The sequence below is a fragment of the Bos taurus genome, chromosome 4 (assembly GCF_002263795.3).
Source record: "Bos taurus isolate L1 Dominette 01449 registration number 42190680 breed Hereford chromosome 4, ARS-UCD2.0, whole genome shotgun sequence".
NCBI lineage: Eukaryota > Metazoa > Chordata > Mammalia > Artiodactyla > Bovidae > Bos > Bos taurus.
In genome coordinates, this window is record NC_037331.1 from 93948194 (window position 1) to 93964227 (window position 16034).

The 16034-nt window shown below is 36.2% G+C and overlaps 2 protein-coding genes across 5 annotated transcripts in view; one reads left to right on the forward strand and one right to left on the reverse strand.

The window, feature by feature from the left end:
* Positions 1-11200, forward strand: part of KLHDC10 (kelch domain containing 10) — a 97294-nt gene extending 86094 nt beyond the window's left edge. Inside the window, exons 10-12 of one of the 2 annotated variants that reach the window (XM_010804457.3) lie at positions 4889-4940; positions 8216-8319; positions 10978-11200. In XM_010804457.3, the coding sequence (XP_010802759.1) occupies positions 4889-4940; positions 8216-8316 (153 nt within the window). In that variant the 3' untranslated portion in view covers positions 8317-8319; positions 10978-11200. Of the gene's footprint in view, positions 1-4888; positions 4941-5132; positions 5410-8215; positions 8320-10977 lie in introns of those variants that run through there. The other variant, XM_010804458.3, reaches the window with a different exon arrangement.
* The window catches only part of TMEM209 (transmembrane protein 209), a 34466-nt gene continuing 21145 nt past the window's right edge, over positions 2714-16034 (reverse strand). For all 3 annotated transcript variants that reach the window (XM_059885940.1, XM_002686941.7, XM_005205743.5), the window contains exons 10-15: positions 13685-13810; positions 11202-11299; positions 10081-10195; positions 9881-9978; positions 8180-8253; positions 2714-4640 (exon numbers count right to left, since the gene is read on the reverse strand). In XM_059885940.1, the coding sequence (XP_059741923.1) occupies positions 4586-4640; positions 8180-8253; positions 9881-9978; positions 10081-10195; positions 11202-11299; positions 13685-13810 (566 nt within the window). In that variant the 3' untranslated portion in view covers positions 2714-4585. The remainder of the gene's footprint in view (positions 4641-8179; positions 8254-9880; positions 9979-10080; positions 10196-11201; positions 11300-13684; positions 13811-16034) is intronic.

Genomic DNA, 16034 nt, shown 5'->3' on the forward strand with positions numbered 1-16034 from the left:
CATTGGGAGCATGGAGTCTCAGCCACTGGACCACCAGGGAAATCCCCCGAAAGACTTTTTAAGTCCATTTTTCCCCTTACCCTAAAGCACACTGTCATCCATTATTTTCATTCAGCTTCTCAGTGATCACTGAGGTATGAATATCTTTCTTATGCCCAGAAATCAGTGTAAAAGGTTAACTGCCCTGCCTCAACAGTGACAGAGCTCAGTCCTCCCAAGTCCCAGCTGGTTCAAGCCAGTGGCTCTTCTAGCCAGATGAACTGTGGAATATTCAATTTGCTTTGGGGGCATGAAAGGATTTAGTTATAACTACATTGCATCCTTAGCAGTGGCTGAGATTGTTTGCATGTTGACTTTGCTGTGGAATATCTCTGGGGTCACTGCTGTCCTGGGTAAACAGGATTCTGGGCACACATGAGGTTGTTCTCCATACCTATCCTGCCATACTGGATTCTTCCTCCTAAGGCCGACCGAGGTGCCACCCTCCACAGAATCCATAACCTATTCCCCGGGCCAGTGCAGTTCATTCGGTGTGGAAATGAAATTACTGATGACCATTCAGGGATCAAATTAGAGACATGGCTCAGAGCTAATGCCTAACAATCCTGCAGTCTCAGCACAAAGCCACTGGCATACACAGTGAGACGTGGCAATGTCACTGGGGCCTAAGAAGCACAGGTGCTGATTGTGCAAGCTGCTCTCACTCCAAGTTGCCAGACAACCACACGTTCCCCCCGCCCCCTCCCAGATCCTTCCCAAAAGGCTTTTTGCTAGAGATCCCAGCCCTCTGCTGCTTGGCTGTATCTATAACCTGGGGACTGCTGTGACTGAAGCCACCTGGACAGATGGTTGGGCCAGCTGACCTCTCCCAGCTCCTCACAGTGGACCCTGTAGCATCTGGGCCAATGTGCTGCTGCTAAGTGCATCAACCTCACTCCAGGTCATTAAGGAAGATCCCCAAGAGTACAAGGAATTGGCTGTGTATTTTCCTAACGCCTATACTTTTTAGGCAGTGTCCCCGCTGCAGCTCTTCAGGCCTGGGAAATGTTTCCTCCTTCTTAGTGTTACAGGCTTCCCTGGTGGCTTAAATGGTTAAGAGTCCACCTGCAATGCAGAAGACCGTTGATCCCTGGGTCAGGAAGATCCCTTGGAGAAGAAAATGGCAACCCACTCCAGTATTCCTGCCTGGAGAATTCCATGGACAGAAAAGCCTAGCAGGCTACAGTCTAGCTGCAAAAGAAAAGCCAGTGCTCCTTGCTGCTCAAAAGGTATCCTTTGAAAAGAACTCAAGCCTTTCCCAAAAGGTAGCTTTAGCCATCGTCAAACTCTTTCTGAACAGCAGCACAGCTCAGACCAGTAGAACACTAGTCTTTCATGAGAATGAGACAAGCTATGAGAACCCACCAAGACTATACGTCACTTCTGGATTCACTCATATGGCTGCTGAGTGCCGAAAAAAGGGGAAAGACCTAATCACTTTGGAGGAGAAATTAGTGCCATGTGCAGTGGTCAGGATCAACTCCCCAAAATAGTGGGTTTAATTAGAGCAAAGTTTTAAGGGAAGGGCAGAGGGGGAGGAGACATCCCCAGAAATCAGGAAGAGGAGGTACATATGCAGAGAGCCCAGCAAGGAGCAGCCTACACTGGCTAAAGCCAAGGATCCAGGGGGATAAGGCTAGCCTGGGGCCATATTGTGGAGGGCTTTAAATGTCAGGCCAAGCAATTTACCAGAACAAAACCGATCAAACAAGTGTTCTAGGAAGATGAATTTGAAGGGGACGTGCAGGATAAATTGGAAAATCTGGAAGCATGGCAGCAATTAGGAAGCTGTGAGATTAATTAGGCTGTTGTAGTAGTCCTATGCGAGTTGATAAGGATATAAATGAGCACAGTGGCAGCAGAGATGGAAAGGGACAGCTGCAAGAGACATTGTTAAGAAAGAATGGATGAGATTGCTGCCTGATTGGACAGGGGACCCAGGGAGCTCAAGGAATCAAGATGAAAGCAGAGTTTTGAGCATGGTCGACTGGTAGGACAATGAACAGAGAAAGGGATGTGAGAAGAGGGAGCTGTTTCAGTACATATGAATTCAGTGCCACACATGAAGAATGTGCAGGATTTCCAAGTGGAAATGTCCGACAGGTCACAGGAAATTTAACAGTAGAGCTCAGGAGAGACAGTTATGGTTGGTGATGAGCTTGGGAATCAAGTGCAGAGTAAGTCATAGAATGAATGAGACCTTTAAGGAAAAGCAGAGGACCAAAGCCTGACCTTTAAGGAATGCCCGCATTCAAAGGATTTATTTATATATTTTACAAAGCTGAGTTTAGAAGTGCCAACTATATACATGCTGCTTGTCTTCACCACTGAAATATCAGCTTAAAGTGTGTATCCGTTTGAGAAGGCCAAGCAACACAGTATTTTTATGTCATAGTAGGAACTAAATTATAAACACCTAAACATGCTTCTAAAACAAATCTGGCTGAAGAAAAGGCTGATTTTCATAAAGAAGAAAGAATGATACAGTGAACATAATCTATGAGATTAGTGTATTTGACCCCATAAGGATGAGTCAAGTGAAAAAAAATTTGTGAGAAATATAAATAACATTTAATTAGAGAAAAGAAGATTATTTACTCATTTTTAACAGAAGTACCCCAAAATTTACCACATTTTCAGTGCAGTGTCTTCTTGAAGTATGAAGTCAAACTAATTCATTAAAGTATTTTTAATAAAAACTATAGTAAGTATATGTTGGCTGGAACATTTGTGAAGACAAATTAATATATGAAAGCTACCCAGAGCATAGTAACCCATCCCACCCTTAGTAGGGAAACAGAATCTTTCCTTTTTTAACATGTACCATTAGACTTTATGTGAAATATTTACTGTATGTTGCATGACACATAAACTTTAATATAAGAAATGATATATTTTTTATAATTATGAAGTAGATACACAAACTTTTGAAATGGTAGACTTAGACTGTAACATGTTCTTATATTTAACATGTTTAATTGGTATTATCCTAACAAATTTAGCACATATCAAAAGCAGTTATAAGATAGAAACCTCCTTTCTTTTGGACATCTGACTTTTTAAAAACAGGAACAAGATTTACAAATTATACAAAAGAAGCAGCGTATATAATACCGACATGGAGTTTTTGAGAAGATACTGGTTTTCCAGGTAAAGCAGTCTCTAATAATATGTCAACCCAGAAAACATATACAGATGCTAGCTAGCCTTAGATACACTACTTATACATTTAAAAAAATAGATGGGAGGGTCAAGCAAAACTTACAAATTTGGTAATTTCCTACTCTCCAGATATTTTGAACACATCTAAGAAATTTAAACAGATAAGATAGAATATGATCTTAAAGAAGGGAACTCAATATTAGAGAATAGTGAAACTGAGTTATTAAAACCAAGGCAATTGTTTTTTTTTTGATGTCTTCAGTCTCTTGACTAAGACCTAAATAGTTTAATTCTATCAGCTAAATTTAACCCAAGTTGACTTTTTATTTTTCTGTTTAGTTTACGGTCTTTTATTCACATCAAGTCTTTGATGTAATTTTACACTCACAGCACATTACAAATCAGACAAGGTGTGTTTCAAGTGCTTAATAGCCTTAGGTGGCTGCTGTAATGGAACAGCTCAGGTGTAAAAAGACATAAAGAGATGCATGTGCACATGTGCTTTCAAACCACTTCTTGGTGATAAGCTAAGTTGAAAGGTACCAGGAGAGATAACAGTCAGAGGGTCTGGGGGACTTGGCTGGTGGTGGTGGGGAAGGGGAGGGGATAGTCCCCTGGGAAAGCAACATTTAGGCAGAACTTAGAAGGGTGCTGAGGAGGGTCAGAAAGACCAAGAGTGGGGCAGGAATGTCTCAGGCAGCGGGAGTGCATGGAGGCCACTGAGAGGGCCAGTCTGGCTGGGGCAGGGAAGGAGAGAGGTAAGGCAAGACTGGGGTGGAAGGGGCGAGGGCATCACAGAAAAGACCATGCAGCATTTTTCAAACCATGTTCAAAAACTGAACTTCACAGAGAGCTGACTTTTCAAACATTAATACCATCAAATCTCTTTCAATAATATTTTAAAAATACACATGAATTAACATTATTTAGAAGTTTATCTCATTTCTTTAAATCTGGGCCTTGGGCTGATTTGCCAAACACTGGGGAAATACAGACATTAAAAAAAATGAGCAATTTGCTTGTTTCTTTTTAATTATTTATACTAAATAACTCAATTGAAAAAACACTTTTGTGGGGAACAATATGGTGAATGATTCTTATTTGGTGGTTACAATGAAGAAGGACTCGAATTAATTAAGGGGTAACCGCACTGTTTTGTGTCAACAAAAGTCTGAAGGGTTGTAGTTTTTTCTGAAATGATAAAAAATTGAAGGTAATTTTTCTTGGTGTAGAATATGTTTCACACTAGCTATTTTCTGTTACATCTAAAGAGTCTGTAACATGCATATACTATCTTATTTCAGAAGAGGCAGTGACTCAGATGCTTAGATTCAACTTCTGATTCAGTCAAATGAAGTCCAAATGTTTGGAATTAAATTATCCACTACTCTCCAAAAATCCACAAAATATTCACACCAGAGAGGCCAAGATTAACTCTCCTAAAAAAAGAAAAAAAAAAATTAGTGAAATTGATTGACAAGCATTTAAGGTCTTTTCTTCCCCCCCAAATAACAGGAGTCTTTACAAGGAATACAAGTTTAATTGACATTTAGTGCTTTTCTGCAATCAGTTATGTTATACATGGTTTATCAGATGAATTCTAGTAACAGTTATTACTTTCTTACCTGTGCTTAAAACCCAAATTTAGAATAAATGGTTTATGGAGTGTTGAAAATTAATTTTTCAGTGGAACTCAAGAACTACTACAACAGATGGAGTTAACAGGACAATTTTAGCAAGTAAGTAAAAGTGTCAATTAAATTTTTTTAAATGGAGATTTAGAGATGCTAGGCCTCTTAGAGAACTTTACATATTTGATTTCATTTAGGAGTTTTCTAATTATTTGGGATGCTTCAGTAAATATGGGTATTACTAATATAGCTTAAATTAAGCCTTACTGCACATAATATAAAGAAAAATCTACTCCATAGAGTAATACAACTGTATTCAAAGTAAGAGGAAGGAGAAGAGGGCCAAAAGAGAACAAGGACTCATCTAACAGGATGGCAGTCAAAGGAGAACTACACATCTCTACCATCTGGAGCCAGAAGAGTTCTAAGCGGTTGCTTTTGGGAGATGGGCTTGGGAAGTTCTGGGAATGCCTTATTTCTGTCATGAAATTTTAGCACACTGTGACTTTTAAAATTATGAGTATGTATTCATTTTAATAAAAAAAATTTAAAATGTACCAAAAATGCTCTTCAAAAAGGGTAATTTCATCAACTGTGTTTTTTCTCCATACCCTCAACAACATGGCAAATGAGAAATTTCAGTATGATAGGGAAAGAAAAAATTTAATTTTGGCTTGCTTGTAAATGAGACTAAGCGTTTTTTCATGTTTGTTAACCACTTGCACAACACTCTTCTATGAAAAAGTATTTCGTTCATGTTTTTGACGATTTTCTGTATTTTTCTTTTCTAATGTGCACGCTCTCTATGTATGATGGATATTACCTTGGCTTTGCTCTAAGCATTATAATTATGCTTTGTCTCAGTTTGTCACTTAGTTTCAAATTTTATTTATGGTGTCTTTTGCTAAACAGGACACTTTACTGTGCAGTCAATTCTGTCTAGATTTTTTTCCTTCTTGGAAGTAAAACATTCATATCATTCTAGTAACTACACAAGTAAGTGGCACTGAATTGATACTGTATTTGTATCAATCTGCTGTATTATGGGCATGATTCCAAGTGGACTATATTTGAGCCACTTGCTTATTTCCTTTATGACACAGGAGGGCAGTTTTTAACATTTGGTTGTTCTACAATGTATTAAAAAGATCAATCATATTTTAAAAGCTAGTAATTTCAGTTTTTTTCCCCTGGATTAAAAAAATCAAATAAATAAAAAAGATTAATTTTAGTCTAAAATGTTTCACTTATGTTTCCACATATAAGGGGCTCATTCAGTTAAAATAAGCACTTTAAGAATTGTATCAATTCTTTTGGGCTTCTGAGTAAATCACTGTCCCACTAAGTACTTTAAAGATTTTACATTTGTATGTATCTGACAAACTATATATGGCACTCAACACAAGCTTGTATCAGTTATCAATTTAGATTTTTTGAGGAAAAGATAAATTTTCAATTAAAATAAAAAATTCACTATTTAAAATACTGCTAAATTAATTCCCCACTTCAAAATAGCCTTCCAGAAACACTTTTAAATGAAGAATTACAAAGCCATAGCACATTCCATCTTTCTAATATATGTGTATCTATAACCAAATGCTGCTAGAAAATTTAGGGAAAAAGTCTATTTACTGACACAGAAAAATATCCAAGCTACACCATAAGATCAAAAGGCAGCTCACAAGGTAATATGTTTGGGTACAATATATTTTTAAATAAAATGAAAAATAAAAACAGAATCAACTTTCCCCATAAAGTAACTGGAAAAACATACACCTCCAACTGATAACCCAGTAGGTACCTTGAAGGAGTGGCACTGAGAGACAGTTGATCAGAGGGGAGTTTTCAATTACTAGTTTATACACTGCTGTATTGTTTAAATATTTCTGTATTGAGCATGCATTATTTTTGTAATTAAAAAATAAAAAAGAACCATGGTAGCAGAGATGCCTGACAAAAGTGAGTTTCTTAATCTTTCTTACATTAAAAAAAATACATGCTACAGGAAGCTGATAAATTTCTTAGAAAGCTGTTTATAAATTTCAGTTTATGTCCTAAAAATCTTTGCATCTAATATGTTTAATTAAGGATAGGAGTTTGTCTTTCTCCAGTGCAGTGCTGTCCAACAGAAATATAATATATAACCTTAAAAACTAAACAGTAAAAAGAAACAGGTGAAAATAATTTTAATAATATACTTCATTTAACTCAGTATATCCAACATATTATTTCAACATGTAATCAATATACACAATTATTAAAGAGATATTTTACTTTATTATTTGATACTAGGTCTTTAAATTCTAGTCTATGTATTTCACACTATAGCGCGTTGTGTGCATGCTCAGTCGCGTCTGACTCTGCAACCCGGTGGACTGTTGCCCTCCAGGCACCTCTGTCCATGATATTTCCCAGGCAAGAATACTGGAGTGGGCTACCATTTCCTCCTCCAGGGGATCTTTTACACTGACAGCCCATCTCAATCTAGACTAGTCATATTTCAAATGCTCAATGCCACACACATGTGGCTGGTGGCTGCTGTGTGGGACAGTGCCGTTCTAAACCTGTATTAAATAGGACATGCAGAGAACTCAACAGAAACATGAAGATCAGAGCTGAACAGACTGATGCTTTCTACTCAGCTCTTCCCTTTTCATTTTTTTAGCCTCAGGTTACTTAGTGCAGGCAGAGATGCACCCAGAAGCCAGATTCTCAGACTTCCAGCCTGTGCATTACCAGATTTACCCAGCATTAGCTAGGGTCCATTTACTTCACATACTGTTTTGAAGCACTGAAATTTCAAATCACCAAAATGACAAGACAGCAATTTTGAGTTTACTGTAACAGTATGTGAGCTTCATTACTAAGTATTTAGACGACACAAAGTAAATAATTTCAACTGACCATTCTTCCATTCCAATTAACAGTATTATGGAATGGGTGCTGACTTAAGCCTCTTTGGAAGTGTAAATATTTTGTAGAAGGCTCTGTGTCTGAAATGGGATAGCCTGAACAAACAAGACTCCAGTTGGTTTGTTTGTTTTTTTAATTTTAAAGTGGCGAGAGCCTGATATATCTGAATTGTCCCTCTGGGGGACACCACTGTAAAAGCCAATAATGTGGTCGAATTGCCTTTTTATCAATAGGGAAATGGAGGTTTTAAGGAATTAATGGACTTGCTCAAAATGGCAGAAATCGTTAGCAAAAGCGCTGAGCCAGTACTAGAAGTCATGTCTTGTATCGTTTAGTACACACATCTTTTCAGTATATGATGCTGCCTTCTGCAGAATCCGAACATAAGAAAAAGTGTATAAAATAAGTACTTGTATTAAAGCATAAATACCTACCCAAGCATTCCTGACTCTTTGGTTTTTATAATGTAGAGGAACATCAACAGTGTATGAAACATATTATTTCGGCCCTGGAACAAAGACAAAAAAACCCAGCAAGATTTAAACCAAACCAGAACAAAAATTCAGCCTGAGAGGTAAGTGTGGGTCCTATCAATTTACATTCTACTAATTCAGAATTCCATGTAATTCAGGCTTTCATTGATTCATTAAACAAAGTCCCTACTTTTGTGCTATAAGTGGGACTTCTGTGGTGAATAAAACAGAGAGGATCCATGTAATCAAGGAGCTTAAAGTCTAGCAGAAGGAAAGGCAGACAGGAAACTCAGAACTAACGTGTGAGGAATGTTATGAGAGAGGAGGAGGTGCAGGGTGCCATGGGAACAAATACATAAAAACCAGAGCAGTGAAGCAATGCCTCCCTGAGAAGAGATATTTTTAAGTTGAGACCTGAAAGATAAGCAGAAATAAACACACTGGGAAGTTCCCACACAAGGGGAGCAGCATTTACGAAGGACTGGCTGGGAGATACTCTGAAGTTGGTATGCTATATCCTACACACAAAACACTACCCCCAAAATCAACAGTTTAAACAAAAGTGTTGAGATTAAAAAATCTTTAATCACGCTTTAAAATACATTATGATACATACAGTATAAGTAATATATTAAATGTAAATTTATTTTATCTACAAGGGACAAGGCAGTATTTTGCTAGCACTAAAATCAAACTACTGATAGCTCCTGATTTAGATTTTCAGTTTACTGATTAACTTACACCTGTTCACTCTGATTTAAGTTGTTTTGACTAAAATATCTTTAGGATATATGATTTTTAAAGACAGTGTTTCTTTAAATGGCCCAAATTATTTACACTTACAAAGTTGAAATATTAAACTTAAAAAAAAAAGAAATATTCTCTCCTGGGTATCTGACAGAATGAAGAATATAATTTTATGATTTAGTCTACGTAAAATTTCTTTAGTAAAGATGCTGGTAACAAAATAACCACAAAGGTCATCAACAGAACTGATGTTTATAATTAAGAGTAAAATGTCTGGATAGAAGTATAAACTGGTACAATAAATTTTTTCATATAGTAATTTGATAATATATTTTAACAGCCTTGAAAATATTCTATTACCTAGAATTCCACTTTTGGACTTTGAGCTAAAAAATTATCCAAAATACAGATAGTTATATGCATAAAGGTATTTATGACAATGAAGAATTAGAAACATCCAAAATGTCCAACTGTAGGGAGTGGTTGCATAAATTATATCTTTATCATGAAGTTTTAAAATTGTCATTAAAAAGTGTTTTTATGAAGACTTTTAAAGTCATGGAAAATTATGTTATAATGTTAATTTTTAAAACGATATAGAACTATACAAACAATATGATTTCAACCCATAAAAAAGTACAGAGAAAACCAAAATAAAAAAAAATAAAAAACACCAAATAGTAACAGCTTCCTCTAAGTAATGGAATGAATTTTTCTTCCTTTTCTTCATACTTTTCCAAATTAAGTATATATTACTTTCAGAATTTAAAAAAAAGGGATATAAAAATAGCACTTTCCCCCTAACTTAAGAAGTTTACCTATTTCATAAAGAGAATCTAATTTTAAAAGAAATATCAAAGTAAGTCATCCATGACATTAGTAATAGCAACTGCTGTTGCTTCTAAATAGAAGTACCTTTGGAAGATTGTAGACATGACGCTGGTAGATTAGCTCATAATGGGGAGGGTTGATAGCACTCTGATAAATGCAAAAAACATTCTCATTCGTCACATCTGTAAACAAAATAGGCTACATTAAAAAACAAACGAAAAGCTTCCACTACATTATTTTATGTGAAAAGCTCAACTCATTCTTTTAGGAGAGGTTGTTTATACCTGGTTTATTTGGTGTCTGAACAAAGTGCTGAGAAGTAAATGTTTTTCCATCAGGATATTTAGGATGTGGAGGTAATCTGGAATCAAGGTAGGTGCAAAATACATGCATGATGATCTGAAGACAAGGAAATAATTTTTCAAAGTCAGCATGAAAACCTATGTGTGGTACTTTTCAAACATCTGTTTATAATGATTGCAATTTTTAAATTTTTCCCCTGAGAAAGAATTAGCAAAAATGCTTTCAAGTGATTATATTTGTAAGCTGAAATCTATAAAATGAAAAGATAAAACACATTCCTAATTTTGTGTTAAGTGGATTATTCACCCTCATATAGTTAATTAACAGCAAAATGAAGATAAAATACACATATAGTCCATTCTTGACTATCAGCATTTAAAACTTCATTTTCACATGCACCAGTCATTTTAAAAAAACAAACATAATTTTGAGAAACTTTTAAATGCCTAAAACTTTAGTCTTTGATCTCATAAATCTAATTCTAGGAATCTGTCTTAAAGTCATAACCCGAAATTAGAAAGAAACATGCAGTATGTTACTCCCAACAGTATTTAAGACAGAAAAACAAAAATCCGCCCCCTGCCACTACATATTTCTAAAACTTTAAGGTCAGTTAAATGACAGTGAGTAATAATGCAAATACTTAAACATTGAAAAGTGAAAGAAAGCAGGATACAAATTTTATAATTACATCTGTGATAAAAAAACATTAAAAATAGCACAGTCTAAGTAAAGAAAAAATAAGAAAATACACCAAAATATTAATAGTGGTTGGGTTAAGATGCCAGTACAATTTTAATTTTTTATTTCTACTTAATTTCTAAAGTCTTTTTATTTAAAAACATTTTTTTCAATTTTTTTTTTTTTTTCTTTTCCAGCCACAGCATGCAGCTTGCAGGATCTTAGTTCCCTGACCAGGGACTGAACCTGGGCTTACAGCAGTGAAAGCAGTGAGTCCTAACCACTGGACCACCAGGGAATTCCCTCTAAGTTCTTTTAATGCTTATTTTATAATGGAAAAATGAACCCATAACAAAAATGTCAAACTGAGAAAAATAAATAAAAATAAATAAAATAAATAAAAATAAAACTGAGGACTTACAGCAGAATCCGTGGGCAGGTCTGTATCCCACTTGCGACCTTTAAAGTCTCCACCTCTATTCCATCGAAACGAGCTCATACAGCCTCCCTGAGAAAGTTCTGTAGCAAGAGAGGTGAGATTAAAAAAAAGCTAAGAATGTATACTAAAGAAGGAGAAACAGGCTAAGGGGTTACAACAAGGAAAGCATGTCATCTTAAAAACCCAATCAAAACATTCAAACAAAGAAATACACAATATAAAAAATTAAATAGCACCATGAAGAAAGAGTAAGATAAATCCAATGTAAGACAAGATTACTGTTCAGGATTCTTAAAAAAGGCAATGTCACGTGGGGGGGAAAAATTGGCAGAACTGTTTTAGACAAAGAGATTAAAAAAAAGAGAAAGCAATACAATGTAATGTGTGAACATAAACTATTCCAGTTAGGGGAAAAAAGGGTATATAACAGTCTCTGGACAAATGGGAAATCTGAATATAAACTGGATTATCAGATATAGAAATATTCATTCTTAAGGTCTGACAATTCTATTACAGTTATGTAAAATGTTCTTACTTTTAGGAACTCATGTGCTGAGAAATAATGATGTCCACAATGTTAGAGCAAAAAAATGTGTGTGTGTATATGTAAAATGCATGTGTGTATGTATATAGAGAGAGAATCAAATATTGTAAAAGGATGGTAATTGTTCAATCTGGAAGCCCCATATAAATGTTCACTTTGTTTTTTAAACATTTTTGTATACTTGACATATAAAACTTTATATATATATATATGTGTATACACACTCTGTATATATGTGCACACACACGTCTTTTTTGGATGTATAAATATCTTGTTAGCTATGAGGCAAAGTGAAGAGTTAGTCACTCAGTTGTGCCCGACTCTTTGCAACCCCATGGACTGTAGCCTGTCAGACTTCTTCATCCATGGGATTTTCCAGGCAAGAATACTGGAGTCGGTTGCCATTTCCTCCTCCAGGGGATCTTCCCGAACCAGGGATCAAACCTGGGTCTTCCTGCATTGGCAGGCGGATTCTTTATCACTGTGCCACCTGGCTATGTATATAAGCTGTATTTTTCATACTATAAAAGTATGACGTGTGATCACTGTTTGTGGTTCTCTTTTTAAAAGGCCTTATCCTCTTCTACAGATACATATCAAGATCCTTGCAGATAATCTGATGATGACATACAGAACTGGCCTCAAATAATGCAGGAAGGGAGGAGGTAGATGGGAATATGCAAAGGGTGAGGGCTGCACAGGGACTGATGGCTGCTAGAACTGGGTGCTGGTATAAGAAGGCTGAGCAGACTCTTGTGTCTAGTTTTAAGTACATTTGAATTCTCCTTATACAAAACGTTTTTGGGGAGCAGGAGAGGGTGGGATGAATGAGAGAGTAGCACTGACATATACTACCATGTGTCAAACAGCTAGCCAGCAGGAAGCCGCCACACAGCACAGGGAGCTCAGCTCGGTGCTCTGTGACGACCCAGATGGGTGGGACTTGGGGGGACTGGTGGGAGGGAGGCTCAGGAAGTAAGGGAGGATATATATATGGTGGAAACTAACACAACACTATAAAACAATTATACTCAAAAAAAAAGTAATGATAAATGTTTATTCCTGAACCCTAGTCTAAAGCTAGAATACAGAAGGGGCAACATAACACATAACATAAATTAAGATTTATGATAAATCTGAAAAGTGAAATAATATTTCTAAAACTTGTTTTAGTGATGAGACCATTTTACAGAGTCTATCCAAATGAATGTAGGGAGGCATAAACAGAGTATGTGGGGGTATCAGGGAGGCTAAATATCCTGATTCTCAAGTCAGGCTCCTGAGAAGACTGTGTACGTGTATATACGTGCACACTCTCTGTCACTCAGTCATGTCTAACTCTTTGAGACTTCACAGACTGCAGCCCTCCAGGCTCCTCTGTCTATGGGATTTTACAGGCGAGAATACTGGAGTGGGTTGCTCTTGTCTTCTCCAGGGGATCTTCCCAACCCAGGAAAATAACCAGGATTATTTTCCCCAAATGATCAGGATATAACAGACATATAAAGAAGCAACATATTACATATGACCTATAAAAACTGAAAGAAATAAGATCAGCATACTAAAATTACAAAGAATGTCATTGTGGCATCCATTCTTGGTGGTTTAAGAATAGAAAATGAATGAAATATTCACGCGAACCCATTTAGCTCATATTTAAGTTTCCCTATATAGGACAAAATTATTATTGTATTCAAGGATAATTACATTATTTTGATCATTTTTAAGCATATAAAATATAAAACCCACATCTGTTCAAGTATTAGCCTTAATGAAGCCATAATGTGTATTTATAAAGTAAGACCATACTTAGTGATACTTAATAATGAAAAAAAATTTCTTTCCCATGTTACCTTTATTTATAAAATTTCAAAGTACTGAAACAGCTCTCATTTTTTCCCCCCTTCAAATCAATAATTACCTTTGATCCTTTCAAACAAGTATTCCTGATTTGGAGTGAGGTCAAGATACTGCACGATTGTATTCAGAGTTGGAATGAGTGGAGCTTTGACTAAAGCAGCCTGTTTCAAGCTAGTAATACTAGCCTCTGTTAAAATTAAAACACACAGGACACACAGGTTATTCTTCGTGGGGACCTTCAAAAAAACTTCAAATGCTCTTCCCTGAATAGATGTTGAAGAATAAATAAAAGCAATGATAGTTTATCTTAACAACCTGCATTATCTACTTCACCTACAATTTACTTGACCATTTCTGGCAAGGTGGCAGCTATATAAACAACTAATACACAGGAGATTCTTGCAGGGTGTATATATTAATAAAAAGATACACAATAGTTTTCAAAATCAGATTGAGTTAAAAGATGTCTATTCTGCCACTGACAAGTGAAAACTTTATGACAGTGATTTCTCTCATCATTTCATGCAAGACTACTATCCAAAGAAATTAATAAACCAACAGAAAGTTTCAAATGCCCAACCTTACTATACAGTGTTGGGAAAAGAGGCTTTCTTATAGGTGACATTATTGCTAGAATATAAATTCGTTTTAAGCTTTTTGAAGGATTATGTACAAAGGCTTAATACATTTATATCTATTGAACTTACAACTTCACCTCTCAGAAATTATCCTAAAGAAGTAATTATAAATGTACACAAATATTTAAGGACATTTACTCACAGCACTATTAGTAACAGTAAGGGGAAAATCTTCTATTAAATAACAAAGATCAGTTAAATACAATATATTACATACATAGAAAAGAAATATAAACTAGCCATAAAAATAGTACTGGAGAATACTTAACAAAAAGAAAAAGTGGAGGGAAAAAAGGAGGTATGACTTTAATTCAATTAAAAACATATACACATACATACTATTTGCTCAACTCCCAAATACATACTTTCCACATGTTCTTAAATTATGATATAACGTACAACTGATATATATAGTTGATTATCATAGTATCTTTCTCCAAAAAAGAATACACAATTGTAACTAAAACTGACTGATTCTCCATGTTTTTTTTAAATTTATTTTTAAATTGATGGACAATTGCTTTACAGAATTTTGTTGCTTTCTGCCAAATAAAAACATGAATCAGCCATAGGTATACATATGTCCTGATACCCCTCGTCCAAGGTAAGGAGCATTGGCTGTGCTTTGCTGGAGCAGCCATGAAGAGATACCCCATGCCCAAGGTAAGACAAACCCAAGTAAGATGGTAGGTGTTGCAAGAGGGCATCAGAGGGCAGACACAATGAAACCATACTCATAGACAACTAGTCAATCTAATCACACTAGGACTGAAGCCTTGTCTAACTCAATGAAACTAAGCCATGTCCGTGGGGCAACCTAAAATGGGCGGGTCATGGTGGAGAGATCTGACAGAATGTGGTCCACTGGAGAAGGGAATGGCAAACCACTTCAGTATTCTTGCCTTGAGAACCCCATGAACAGTATGAAAAGGCAAAATGATAGGATACTGAAAGAGAAACTCCCCAGGTCAGTAGGTGCCCAATATGCTACTGGAGATCAGTGGAGAAATAACTCCAGAAAGAATGAAGGGATGGAGCCAAAGCAAAAAGAATACCCAGCTGTGGATGTGACTGGTGATAGAAGCAAGGTCCGATGCTGTAAAGACCAATACTGCATAGGAACCTGGAATGTCAGGTCCATGAATCAAGGCAAATTGGAAGTGGTCAAACAAGAGATGATAAGAGTGAATGTTGACATTCTAGCAATCAGCGAACTGAACTGGACTGAATTTAACTTAGATGACCATTATATCTACTACTGCGGGCAGGAATCCCTCAGAAGAAATGGAGTAGCCATCATGGTCAACAAAAGATCCGAAATGCAGTACTTCGATGCAATCTCAAAAACGACAGAATGATCTCTGTTCGTTTCCAAGGCAAACCATTCAATATCACAGTAATCCAAGTCTATGCCCCAACCAGTAACGCTGAAGAAGCTGAAGTTGAACGGTTCTATGAAGATCTACAAGACCTTTTAGAACTAAGACCCAAAAAAGATGTCCTTTTCATTACAGGGGACTGGAATGCAAAAGTAGGAAGTCAAGAAACACCTGGAGTAACAGGCAAATTTGGCCTTGGGATATGGAATGAAGCAGGGCAAAGACTAATAGAGTTTTGCCAAGAAAATGCACTGGTCATAACAAACACCCTCTTCCAACAACACAAGAGAAGACTCTACACATGGACATCACCAGATGGTCAACACTGAAATCAGATTGATTATATTCTTTGCAGCCAAAGATGGAGAAGCTCTATACAGTCAGCAAAAACAAG